This window comes from Falco peregrinus, chromosome 16 (assembly GCF_023634155.1).
Source record: "Falco peregrinus isolate bFalPer1 chromosome 16, bFalPer1.pri, whole genome shotgun sequence".
Lineage (NCBI taxonomy): Eukaryota > Metazoa > Chordata > Aves > Falconiformes > Falconidae > Falco > Falco peregrinus.
Genome location: NC_073736.1, coordinates 6,710,482 through 6,722,825, shown reverse-complemented (window position 1 = coordinate 6,722,825; position 12,344 = coordinate 6,710,482). Strand labels below are relative to the sequence as shown.

Sequence of the window (12,344 nt, the reverse complement as noted above, 5' to 3'; positions counted from 1 at the left end):
TTAAGGTCTTTAGGAAGTGAAAGCAGCGTTAATGCAAATCATGCAGGGAGGTTGGTTTAACCAGCTGGGCGCTGATAAGGGCTCTATGCCTGTTTGCATGGAAGAGGAATGTAAGTAAAAGCAGAGATCTTGTAAAATAATACAGAATTTATTTTTTTCAAAGACCAGCCTAGAAAGGGATACATGACCAAAAAAAAAAAATAATCCCCGTTTCAAAGGCCCTCTTGTAGCTTTGGGTGGTTTGTGCTGCTGGCCCTAATCCTTGTTCTGGGCCACGGCTCAGCTCGCCTCCTGCAGCGCTCAGCACCGCTGCTGCCGTGGCTTTCGATGGGGGAGTGGTTCCTGCTGGTGAGCAGGACACTGGCAGCAGATCCTGCCACCTGGAGCTTCTCTGAAGTGCGTCTTGGTTGGAAAAAGCCAGTTGCAAGAGTTTGTTACTAAAAAGGATGTTTTCATGCTGTGTGTTGTAGTCTTCTGGTGCATCCCGTCTCAGGCTGCCAGGGTGCATCAGCATGGGGCTGCCCCAGTGATGTGGAAAAGGGCGCTGGAATAGCTGGATTAAAACCCAGTTCCCTCGTGCCTGGCACAAGGTGTCCTGGCGTGCTCGCTGCCCCGGTAGCTATGTTCTTTTGATGTTTTCCACCTTATAGTTGCTCCTGATGAAGGAGTCAAGGAAGTCGGGGGCTATGGCATGAAGGAGGAGCAGGCTGCTCACCGCTGAGGACGGGTAGTGCAGCTCCCGCTGGCGCAGCGTCCCGCTTCTGATGATCTCAAGCGCGCACTCCTCCTTCGGCGCTGGTGTGCCCCGGATGGCATGCGAGACTGCTCGGACAGCGTTCTCTGCAGGGATGGGAGGACAGGGAGGGAAGGAGCAGTGTCAGATGGAGGGGCTGCCACAGGCACCACCAGCCTAGTTGGGGTGTCTGTAGCTTCCTCTGACAAACTCTGGGGACCAGACCTACTTAACGAGGCTTAGAATAGTTCAATAACAATTATGGCGATATCCTTCCCATTCCTTTCACCTCTTGAGTGACACTGGATGGAATCCCCACCTCCCCTGGGTTTACTTCAAGGATAGCAGAGTCAAAGGTCTCGGGCCACACTTTTAAGGAGCGGAGGTCCCGTTTCCACGATTGCCCAGCCACTGCAGGCTGAGGGTCCAGCAGCAGTGGGAAGCAGTGTGCTGAGCAGCCCAGGGCCGGAGGGTGGCTGGTGGGCTCAGCCCTGTCTGAAATGCACGGAGTTGCGAGGCCCCAGTGATGCCGAGCTTACCTGTGTCGATGTAGCCCAGGATGCAGAGTGTGATGGAGACATTGACCTGGTCTGTGATGAATTCGTGTCGCAAGGAGCTGAAAAATCCATCTAAGGCGAACTTTGTTGCAGAGTAGGGAGCAGCAAATGGGGAGCCAATTTTACCTGGAGCAGGGACACAAAGTCGGGGTTTGTGTACTGGGCAGGTGTCGAGCTGCATGGCTCTCTGTTCCTCTTGCCCTTCAAGTAACTATAATATTGTGATTTAGGGTGACACAGTAAGCTGTCACAAATGCTTGAGAGAAATAAACAAATGCAGGAATGTTTAAAATGTAACATATGGCATACAGTGGCATAAAGTACCTTCAGTTGTGGGTGATTCTGTTCTTGTATTCCTGCGTGCATACCCACGTATAGCAAACGTGTGTGTAATCTGTGGCCACGCACATAAAATAACCTGCTGTGGTGTACCGTTGACTCCAATGCACGAAGGTGATTAGTGGGTGCAAAGAGACTAGCAGGACAGGGCATAGAATATAAATGGCCCAGAGGACTCAAACTGTGCATCTGGGATACCTTACACTGATCCTGACTCCCAGCGGGGTGGCTGTCTGCCTTATGGTCCTTATTCTGTCTTTGAAGAAGAGCCGCAGCAGGGATCCCTTGCAGGCAGAGGAAGGGATGCGGGCAGGGAGCGCCTGGCGCCTTGTGTGCTCACCTGCCACGGATGAAACAACTACGATGCTGCCCTCGCTCTCCTTCAGCATGGGCAGCGCAGACACGGTCATGGCCACGTAGCTGAGGAAGTTGATCTCCAGGAGCTTTCGTACATGCCCAACATCCCCGTTGAAGTAGCTGAAGTAGGAGTAACCGATGTGATTTAGGATGAGCATATCGAGGCCTCCTGCAAGCAGAGCATGTTTGCTATTGGCAACCAGCATCTCAAACCAAAGCAGCTTCTTGGTGGCCAGGATGGCCCCACAACGTAGCACGGGGTGTGCTGGGGAGTGAGGAGGGGCAGCTCCCCGCCACCTACCCCAGGTGTTCTCAGCCTCCCTCACCACCACCTCGGGGAATGCGGTGTCCTCCATAGAGCCACTCACATAGCGGGCAGACGCGGCGCCCAGCTGGAGGCACCGCTCCACAACCTGCAGTGACAGCGAGAGCGGTGTTGGCAGTGGACTCCCCTCCGCAGACCCCCCCATCCCACGAAGGCTGAGGCTGTCTTGGGGCAGATGGGCAGTGCATCTCTCTGTCCCACTGGAAACCCGTCTCCCTTCACGGGAGGAGGCACATTGCTCAGAGAAATGTTTCTGGCTGCAGACTTAGATGATGGCACATCTGAGCCAAATATTTAATATTTATAAATAGGAATGTGATTGCTTAATTTGGATTCTGTTGTATACGGGATGCAAAAACGGTTCAGGCTTTAAGAAAGGGCAAGGGCTGAGCAGACCAGGACTTGGGCAGACTAGTGTTGTCCTTGGTGGTGGCAGAATTCATAGCTGAAGACTGCGGAGAAAGAAATGCCATGCTGTTAGCATTGAATACGCAATTTGTTGCAGTGGGCTCTGTGTGTGTTCAAACAGGCTCATGCTGGGGAAATGCTGTGGTGGATCTGTAGGGTATCTGACATCTCTGCGTGCCTGGGCCAAGGTGAATATCTGCATTCTGCCTGCCTGTGGGGTTCTGGATTGCAAATGTGTTTTGCCAGCCTGGCACACTCTGCTTGCCATTTACTTTCTGCAGCTTGGCCTCCGTCCGTGCCGTGAGCAGTAGGTGGGCCTCCATGCGTGCCAAGTGATATGCCATCTGCTCCCCGATGCCACTGCTGGCTCCGGTCACGATCACTCGTTTTCCCCGCAGCATCTCTGGAGAGGAGGATGCAGAGCTCAGAGCTGGCATAGCCCACACCATCACCCCGCATGCAGGTACCACAGCTCTTTGCCCCTCGCCTTCAGGTGCAGGGAGCTGCAGGCAGCACCACTGCCCTGCTGCAGTGTGCGCTGCTCATGCAGACCCTGACCGGAGCCCGGTTGTTAATCCTGGTTTGGTGGGGAGCACGTGTGAGGCTTGAGCTTTGCACCCAGCCTGGTCTGGGAGCAGCTTTAGGAAATGGCGAGAGTTGGGTAATAAAAGTATTAAATGTTTAAAGTGGAAAATTCTGTATTTCATAGAATCATCAAATGGTTTGGGTTGGAAGGGACCTTACAGACCATCTGGTTCCCACCCTCTGCCATGGGCAGGGACACCTGCCACCAGCCCAGGTTGCTCCCAGCCCCGTCCAACCTGGCCTTGAACCCTTCCAGGGATGGGGCACCCACAGCTGCTCTGGGCACCCTGTGCCAGCACCTCGTCACCCTCACAGCAAAGAATTTCTTTCTGATATCTAATCTAAATCTCCCCTCTTTCAGTTTATAGCCATTCCCCTTGTCCTGTCGCTGCATGCTCTTGTAAAAAGCCCCTCCCCAGCTTTCTTGTCAGCCCATTCAGGCACTGCAAGTTGCTCTAAGCTCTCCCCGGAGCCTTCTCTGCTCCAGGCTGAATAATTTCCAAAATGCATCATCTACTGGATCAGACACCGTGTGTCCCAGCAGATCCAGTATAATCCTGTGAGGTTTCCCGTGCAGCACAGGGTGCTCTGACCCCTTGTCCCAGGAGCTGCCTGAACTCCCCTCCGAGCCCTCAGCCCCCTGCCCCCCGTGCCTTGGCTTTTCCAGCTGTGCTATGAAAGGCCCTTCAAACGGCCTGCGCGCTCCTGCGTGGGCACACACTGCCGCTCTGGCAGCAGCCTTGCTGCCTGTGGTTTTAAAGCATCTTTTTCCAATGACTTACCTTCATTGAAATTCTCGGGTGCTGAATAAAAATAAAAGGCCAGTACCAGTCCCAGCAAGGGAATGAAAAACTTCAGGAGCAGCCCCATCCCTCTGCAGCAGTACAGGCAGGAGCAACAGGCTCCGTGGCTCTGGCTGTGGGTGGTGAACGGGGCTGGGAGTGATTGCAGTTTTGCACGGGTTCTTATCTTGCACAAGTTTGCTGTATCTGTTGGACCTTTTCTTTGTGCTTCCTGTGATTTAGCAAACATTAACCTAACAGAGAGTGTCGCTTTGGACTTTAGGCTGTCCCTGGCACCCTTGTCCTGCCAGGACTTTCAGGTGTGGTTTCTTAAGGCACTGAAAAGCTTCTAGCTCCATAGAGCGGTGGGTGTGTTGTTCAGTGCCAGCCTTTGGGGCTGGGACACCTGCGTCCCCTCAGTGCAGACCTCCACGGGATGGATGCCCTTCCCTCTCTCTCCACTTCTCAAACAGAGGCAACGCTTCCCTTCCTCGCAGGCTGCTGCAAGGGTTTCTTGATCAGCAGTATCACTGTGGTACAGGTTAATGTGAAAATCCAGAGAGCAGGGCTGGCAAAGTTTGTGGTTTTAGACCTTACTGGTACTCTTGGCTTATCCTGCATGGTATCGCCATTGGTGTAACACTGAGAGTTTGTTGGGTTTGTTTTATACCTCAAACGTTGCACTCTTGTCTTGAGGAATCCACCGATTGCAAAAGGCAGTAAAAGAGCCAAGCAGGTGAATAATAAAGATCTTTAGCTTTCGTAAGGGTTGAGTGTCACACTGCTCAGCATCTGCTTGGGCATATGGTGAATGGGTTTGCAAATAACTTTCTGAAAGAGAAAGTTTAAAGGGCAAAACCTACTCTGTGTGCACTGGTTTGTGTAGGCGATCCTGGCGTAAGGAGAACAGAAATGCCGGTTCCTGATTTTCTTTAGAAAGTGAGGGGGAAACTGTCCCGAGGAGCGCTTCAGCGGGAAGGGTTGGGGGAGGTTTTGTAATTGGTGCTGGGATGGCCAGGACCGTGGTAGATGTAACTGCATCAGCTAGGGCAGTGCTGCCAGTCGGGGAAGCAGTGCAGGGCTCGCTGCGGGCTTGGCCTTTGCTTTGGCACTCAGTGTGCGTGGCTCCTGGTGCCCGAGCGCTCGGCTTAGGGTAGCAGTTCAGCAGCTCTGTGCATCTAGAAGGCATTTTCCAGTTATGATGTTTGTGTAAGAAACTGTCTACCAAGTTTGCGAAGTTTTGCTGGGGGTAAAATTTGCATTTAATTGAGCCATTAAAAAAAAATAGGCTAAAAGACGGTTATTCCTAAAATAATGAAGGACTATTGTAAGGCCTTCCTGTCAAAGTGGAGTTACTCGCAGCAGCTTTCGGTAGTGGAGAAAACGGGGATAAAAAACCCCCACAGAACACACAGAACTGTTAGTAAATTTTATTGACTGAGTAGTTTGTGCCTACGTTTTCCCTAGTGTGGGGAAGGGAATGGGTCTAACCAGGTGGGATGCTGCAGATGCAGGGGATCCCCCCCGCCCCGAGCCGCCCCCTCGGGGGTGCCGCGTCTGCTTCCAAGTGCACCCCTCCTTCCGAAAGCGCAAGCAGAGGCTGCGCGGGGGGGCACACGGGACACCCCGTCCCACCGCGCGAGGTGAGGCGGCTGCAAGCGCCGTCCCCGCCGGCAGAGGAGGGTGTTGCACCGGGGAACCCTCCCGAGCCGCCGGTGAGGGCCGCTCCGTTAAGCCGGGCGGTGCCGGGGGGGGGCGGGGGGGACAGCGCTAATTCTTCTCCGCGCTGTCCAGGCGGTAGCGGCTCCTGACCAGGTAGTCCAGCAGCTCGGCGGCCCAGTCCCGCAGGAGCAGCGGGAGCCGCGTGGAGCCGTAGCGGTAGTAGAGCTCCCGGCGGCGCAGCGCTCCGCCCTTGAGGATCTCCAGCGCGCACTCCTCCCGCGGCGCCGGCGGCACCAGCAGCCGGTGCGCGGCTGCGCGCACCGCGTTCTCTGCGCGGGAGCGGAACGGCGTCAGCCGGGGATGCTCCCCCCCCCCCCCCCCCCCGGGAGATGCTCTGCTCCCCCTCGGGATGCATGTTCCTGCTCGCCCCGGAATGTTCCTGCTCCCCCCGGGATGCTGGTCCTCAGCCTGGCTGGGGGTGAAGAGCCAGCGGCGGGGCGGAGGGAGGCCGGCGTGCGCATGGGGAAGCGGGGAGAAGCGGGGCTGGGGAAATGTCTTGTGGAAACCGGGTGTATCGGTACGGGGGTTGGGGGGGGGGCGCGTCGCTTGTGGGGTTGAGCCCAGCGCCCGCAGAACGCTTCCAGCCGCCCACGCCGCATCCCCGTACCTTCTTGTCGCATCAATAGGTGGGATTAACGGGAGAGAGGTGGCTGGCACATCCATGCGGGCTCATGGAACGTTACACTGTGCCGGCCGGTATGCAGTGGCTGGTTTAATGTAGCGTGGGGAAAGAAGTGAGTTTTGAGACTGTTTTTTGGTGGAAGAGAGGTGGACCCCCCAGAGAGTGGAGGGTTTTTGCATGCACTCACACCACAGCAGGGCTGGAGGGAAAGCAGCAGCGCAGGTAAAAGGGGAGAGCTGGTGGCAGAGGGAGGCGAAAGGTGGGATTAGAAACTGAGAAGGTGATGCTCAGCTCCTGATCAGCCGGATCAAACAGCACTGATCTTACCAGTATCGATGAAGCCAAGGATGCAGAGCGTGATGGAAACATTAACGCTCTGAATGCTGAATTCCTGCCTCAGTGAGCTGAAAAATCCGTCCAAGGCAAACTTAGTTGCAGAGTAGGGGACCGTAAAGGGAAACCCGACTTTACCTGGACACAGAGTGAAGTTCTGTTACAGCACAGAAAGCTGCTCTGCCTGAACCTCTGTTTTGCCCATCGTCAGATAAAGTATTTTACCCCAAAGGGACTTTGCTGTTGGTGCAATATCATCCTGGCACCTGAACAGCAGCACCACAAATGTTCCCCTCAGCCTCTGGCTCTTTTAAGGTCTTAAGGCCTTAACACCCATGGCTCATGTCTCTGCTCAGGGTACAAGCAACCCGCAGTAACTATGAAACCCTCAGAGGGGAGAGATGGAGCAAAGTTTGAGTTCTTGTCTCTGGACACTGAGCTAAGCTGATCACCAGAAGACTAAAATACCAGCTGTGAGTGGGGACATCTGTTAGTAATTTAGTTTCCTGACTGAAGGGAAATTTATTCAAACAGAGTCATGTTTTTGTGAATAGAATCAGTCTAACTCACTCCACAAATATTAGCAGGAACTTGACCTACCAAACCAAGATTGTCAGAGAACCAACGCAGTGAGAAATTACTGCATTTCCACTTTTCTCCATAAAATAGGGGGTATATGAGCTCTGCTGCTATAATGAGCCTGACACCAGGGTGTGGGGTTTAATTACAGGGCTGGTCAGAAAGCAAGCTGGCGCAATTGGATTCTATCAGAGAACAAATTCCATCAAGAAAATACAAAAAAAAGATCTCGATGGTTTCTTTCTTTTTTTTCCTTTTTTTTTCTTTTTTTTTTTTTTTCCCCGCGTGTGTGTGGTTTGTTTTTTCTTTTTGAGTGTATTAAGCAGTTACGGCTCCTTTAGGATGCCTGGTGTCTCTGCATGCTACTTCTGAAAATCAGCCCATGGTGCCTTTTGACTGAATCCCATGTCACCCACCTCACTTCCCACTCACCTGCCATGGATGAAACAACTACGATGCTGCCCTCGCTCTCCTTCAGCATGGGCAGCGCAGACACGGTCATGGCCACGTAGCTGAGGAAGTTGATCTCCAGGAGCTTTCGTACATGCCCAACATCCCCGTTAAAATAATCGAAGTACGACGTGCCAACGTGATTAAGAATCAGCATGTCAAGGCCTCCTGCAAGCAGAGGAACAGGTGTTAGTGCTGGGCGGGAGAGGGCTGCAACCAGCAAAACGGAGCCTTTCCGGGGAGCAGAATACACATAATCGAAAGAAATCAGGTTTTTGGGTCAGAGCTGTGGCCTGTCTTCTCTGGAGTAGGGCTATAGTCCGGATGGTGGCTGCCAGTAAAAATTTTGCTGTGGTTTTGTTTTTTGGCTCAATACAAAACCACCATGGCACAAGAGCAATCACCCTTGGGCTGTCTGTGGGCCTGGGGTGGGGGAGGGAGCGCTCCATGCAGAGCTGAGACACTATGTTTCCGCAGCCGTGACCCATGCCCACAATAGCGAGGCTGCAAGGGGCCTGATGGACGGTTTCAGACCGCAGTAGCTTGGGGTGATGAAATCCAGGATTATGGTACTGTTACAGGATGTTATGAGGGCACAGCGCTGAAATCGGGAGCGCAGTTCAGTTTGAGCTGGAGTGATGAAGCTGGGCAGAACTGGGGACAAATCTTCCCCATCTCCATGTCTCCTGTGTTGTTTTTTGTTTTGTTTTTTTTTTTTTAGTGGGTGCATGGCAAAAAGCAGTACGGCCAAGGTGAGAAGTGATGTTCTGCTGTCGCTTGCAGCAAGCAGGCTGTAAACGTACCCAGCGAGGTCTCTGCCTCCTTCACCACGTGCTCGGCGAAGGCCATGTCCTCCATGGTGCCGCTGATGTACCGCGCAGAGGCTGCCCCCAGCTCCCGGCACCGCTCCGCCACCTGCCACACCAACACCACATGTCAGAAACCCCCTTCCCTGCCCCGGGCAGCAAGAGCATCTGTGCTCCCTGTGATGTGTCCCTGCCTTAGAAAAGTGGTTTGGAGTTTTTGGAGCATGTTTGGAGCCTTTTAAGCTTCAAAGGGAGCCTGAAAAATTCTTCCTTTGGTGAATGCGTTACCCAAGGCAGTCTGGCTCTTTATCCATGCGGTCTGTGCTGGAGTTGCGTGCGTGCAGGGTGAGCAGGAGCCTGTATATCACTGCAGTGGAATGAGGGTGGGTGTGTGCACTGAGGGAGCCTGTGTGTATGGGGGTATGTGTACGTAACCATGCAAGTTCAAATAACCTATATGTGCTACACAGAGTGCGTGCATCTGTAGGAGAGGGACTTCTGTGCATGTGGAAGCCCCAGACAGCACAAGGATGCATCCCCATGAACGTAACCACCTATCTGGTATGTGTGCCACGGCAATTACGTGTGCATATATTAATGTATGTACCTGTGGTGTGAGATTGGCCTTCACATGTTTGTGTGTGCACTGCTATGAACACGCATGTGTGAGTGCTCAGCTTGCCATTTACTTTCTGGAGCTTGGCTTCTGTCCGTGCTGTGATCAAAATGTGGGATCCCATCCGTGCCAGGTGATATGCCATCTGCTCTCCAATTCCAGTGCTTGCTCCAGTGACAATCACCCGCTTCCCTTTCAGCATCTCTGGGGACCAAGGCACAGGAATTTAATTTATCCAAATGCTATTTAAAACTAAAATAATAAAAAAAAAAACCCGAAAAAAAAATCCCTTTAATGCCTTCAGGGTAAGTAGTTAATTGGAAGCTAAGTGAGCCTGCAAGTGCAAAGTGTCCCGTACCAGGACGTCTCTTCCATCTGCTGGAAAAAGCAGCGCTGAGGAGCAGCTGCAGCTCCTCACTGAATGCAGTGACACAGGGACGGTGCTCGAATCTTTCAGCAGTTTTTTCCACAAGTCAGGACACCGTTTATAAACGCCCTGACTGTTTTGTAATAAAAATCATGGACTAAGTGCATGCTTCAAAACTTGCAATCCAACCTGTAGAAGTCATGTTTATAAATTCTTCTGCTATACACTGGAAAATGGAGTGCTCAGAGCCTCTCCGTCTCAGACCCCTCTCCATCTCAGACCCCTTGGCTCACCTGCTCCCTCAGGAAGTATTTCTGCATATTACTTGCTCAGTTTGGTTTCCAATCTTTTTTTTGAAACAACTTTCCAGTATCAGCGACCACACAAAGGCTCAGACATGGTTTGGTCCAAGCGCTGCACAGTTTCTATGCAAAACACTCAAACATGGCTTTTAGTATTTTTTCCTTAAAGACAGATTCACTTTTAATACTTACCCGGTTTGAAATTCTCCCTCGCAGAATAAAACCAGAAGGCCAAAACCAATCCCAAAAAGGGAATGAGAATCTTTTGCAACTGACCCATCCTACTGTGGAGTCAGGAAATAAAGCATGAGAGAGAAGAAGGGAGGGAAAAAATCCCTCTGCAGAGCTGCTCCAGGGGGAAACAGCAATGCCAATCCTTTAAAACCTGTTAGCGAAGGAGCTGCAACTTCCAAAGCACTGGAAAATCACGGGTGGATGGATGAGTGAAGCAAACCCTTTGATCTGCTTCCCCGCTGGAGCTGGCGAGCCTCGGCCTAACCGGCGGTGCTGTTTGGGTTCTGCCCGGCTCTTTTCATATTTCCTGTCCTACGTTAAAATGCTGAACTTTGCACAACACCCTGGAAGAGGTGTGTCTTTGCTCAGCAGCGTCAAGTTTCACTTGGAGAATATTAGAGGCAGCCCAGTGCAGGTGGTTAAACATTGTCTCTTATTCCTGCTGGCACGTCCGTGGGTCCGTGTGGATGTGCAGTCCGGGTCCCATTGCTCGCAGCGGGTCAGGGACTGGGGGCTGCTGTGCGTGTGGGGGGGGGTGCAGCAAAGGTCCTGTGCTCCCCAGGGCATCACTGCTCCATGACCCGAAGCAGCTGCCTGCCGCCGGGATGCTGGGCAGCGGGGCCCAGCAGTGCGTACCACCTCTAAATGGCTCCAAAAATGCTGTGCAGAGGCAGGGTTTATTTTTTTCATCTCTGCCTGCTCCTGTGAGCAGATGAGGGAGCAGGGGCTGAGCTGAGCCCACCACCGGGGCTGTGACCACCCCAGCTCCGGGGGGCCATGCAGGCACAGGAAGGTTTGCAATGCAATATTGAATGCTGTTTTCTGCAGGGAAAAATGGTCCTTGCTGCTGTGGTTCCTGCTTTGAGTTTTGCAAGAGTTTTGTTCTTACTTTTTAAGCGAATATGGTCTGAAGAAAACCCACGTAATATCCGCTAGCTCCCTGAGCAGCAGCAAATTCACAGCCATCGATCTTGCGCAATAGGTGTAAGCTATGTTCCAGCTTTGGTTTGGCACCGGTATCTTTGTTGTGGAGTACCAGTACCGGCTGTGGTACATGGGATGGGGACGCACTGCGGGAGCTTTGTGTGCCCCTGGATCTGCTCGCTAGAGCTCCTGAGCCGGCGGAACATTGTGTTTGCTGGGACAAGAGCCTGATCTGCAGTGCAGGGGCTGCACCGTGCTCTGATATAAGTGGGCACAATGCCGTGGTTGTCCCTCTCAGACCCCCCCCTACTGTAACCAGTCAGAAAGAATTATGTAAAGAATTATTTTTTTCCCCCTATCACAGCTTTAAAATAAAGATGGTTTAATTTAATGGCATACCTGGTATGGCAGTGGAGCTCTCTGGCATTGCTTCTGCTTTATGGATTGTGGGTTTTTTTCTGCCTTCCTACTTCTGTCTCAACTTTCCCTCTGATAAGAAGCACTCAACCCCCTTTGGTCAGGTTGGACCAGTACAGCCACTCTGCCTCTTCCTGCCTCCTTTTGCTTTTAACTTGGGTCATGGTCATGGGGCAACCATTTCATTCCTTGGCTTGGGAGAAAAAAAAAAAACAAACAAAAAACCAAAAACTCATTAACCTTACCTCTGCTGTGGTCTTGTCTGTGTTGCCAGCAGGGAGAGAGGCTCTTTTCAGATGTTGTCTTTTATTACTAGCGTTAGGATACTGCAGTAGAGCAATAACTGTCAACCTTTGTGCACTGGCTGCAAGCACGTTGGGAGGGTATCGTGCTCTTTGCTCTGCCTGGTGTGAGGAGATGCGTGGCCGGAGGCAGCCTGGTGACTATGGAGCCGAACGCTGCGCTTGCCCTGCCGGTGTGGTGTTTGATGGCAATTGTCTGTTTGGGTTGGGTTTTTGTGTGAAACAAAGTAGCTGATAAGAAAGGACTGCGATACAGAGTATTTTGGACATAACTTAAACTTTTTATAAAAGAAAATTTTGTGTGTGCCATTTAGGGTGTCCTGTGTGAGGTGAAGCGTGGGGCGGTGCTGGCGTGGTCCCCGGGAGGGCTGGGGGCTGCGGCGGCAGCAGGAGCTGCCGGATCCGTCCCTGCTTTGCTGTCCGCGTGGGTTTGCTCTTTGCCGCCTGTTGCCCTTCCAGGGTGCTGCCGCTCCTCACTCCTACTCGCAGCTTTTTCTGGGTTTGTTTTGCTGAGTGCAACTTAAGAACTTGTTTTTAACCTTTTCCTGAGGGCGGGGAGCGAGGGATGGGAGAGGAGGGCAGGA

General features: G+C 52.6%; 2 protein-coding genes across 3 annotated transcripts; both read right to left on the bottom strand.

Annotated features, from left to right (window-relative positions):
• Window positions 1–127: 127 nt before the first annotated feature.
• LOC101924921 (11-beta-hydroxysteroid dehydrogenase 1-like) lies at window positions 128–4,279 on the bottom strand. Its single transcript, XM_005230319.3, has 6 exons — window positions 4,087–4,279; window positions 2,992–3,122; window positions 2,288–2,399; window positions 1,970–2,155; window positions 1,273–1,416; window positions 128–840 (listed from the first exon to the last, which is right to left on the bottom strand). The coding sequence occupies exons 1-6, from the start codon at window positions 4,172–4,174 to the stop codon at window positions 620–622; spliced, it is 882 nt and encodes a 293-aa protein (XP_005230376.2). The 5' UTR covers window positions 4,175–4,279; the 3' UTR covers window positions 128–619.
• Window positions 4,280–5,501: 1,222 nt separating this feature from the next.
• LOC101918372 (11-beta-hydroxysteroid dehydrogenase 1-like) lies at window positions 5,502–10,507 on the bottom strand. Of its 2 annotated transcripts, none has more exons than XM_055819683.1 (6): window positions 10,076–10,507; window positions 9,288–9,418; window positions 8,596–8,707; window positions 7,775–7,960; window positions 6,758–6,901; window positions 5,502–6,077 (listed from the first exon to the last, which is right to left on the bottom strand). In XM_055819683.1, exons 1-6 carry the CDS (start codon window positions 10,161–10,163, stop codon window positions 5,857–5,859), a joined length of 882 nt encoding a protein of 293 aa, XP_055675658.1. In that variant the 5' UTR covers window positions 10,164–10,507; the 3' UTR covers window positions 5,502–5,856. The 2 variants fall into 2 exon arrangements, with proteins under 2 accessions (XP_055675658.1, XP_005230423.2); XM_005230366.3 differs by lacking the exon at window positions 5,502–6,077 and adding an exon at window positions 6,198–6,666 and having other exon boundaries at window positions 10,076–10,506.
• Between the last annotated feature and the right edge of the window lie 1,837 nt (window positions 10,508–12,344).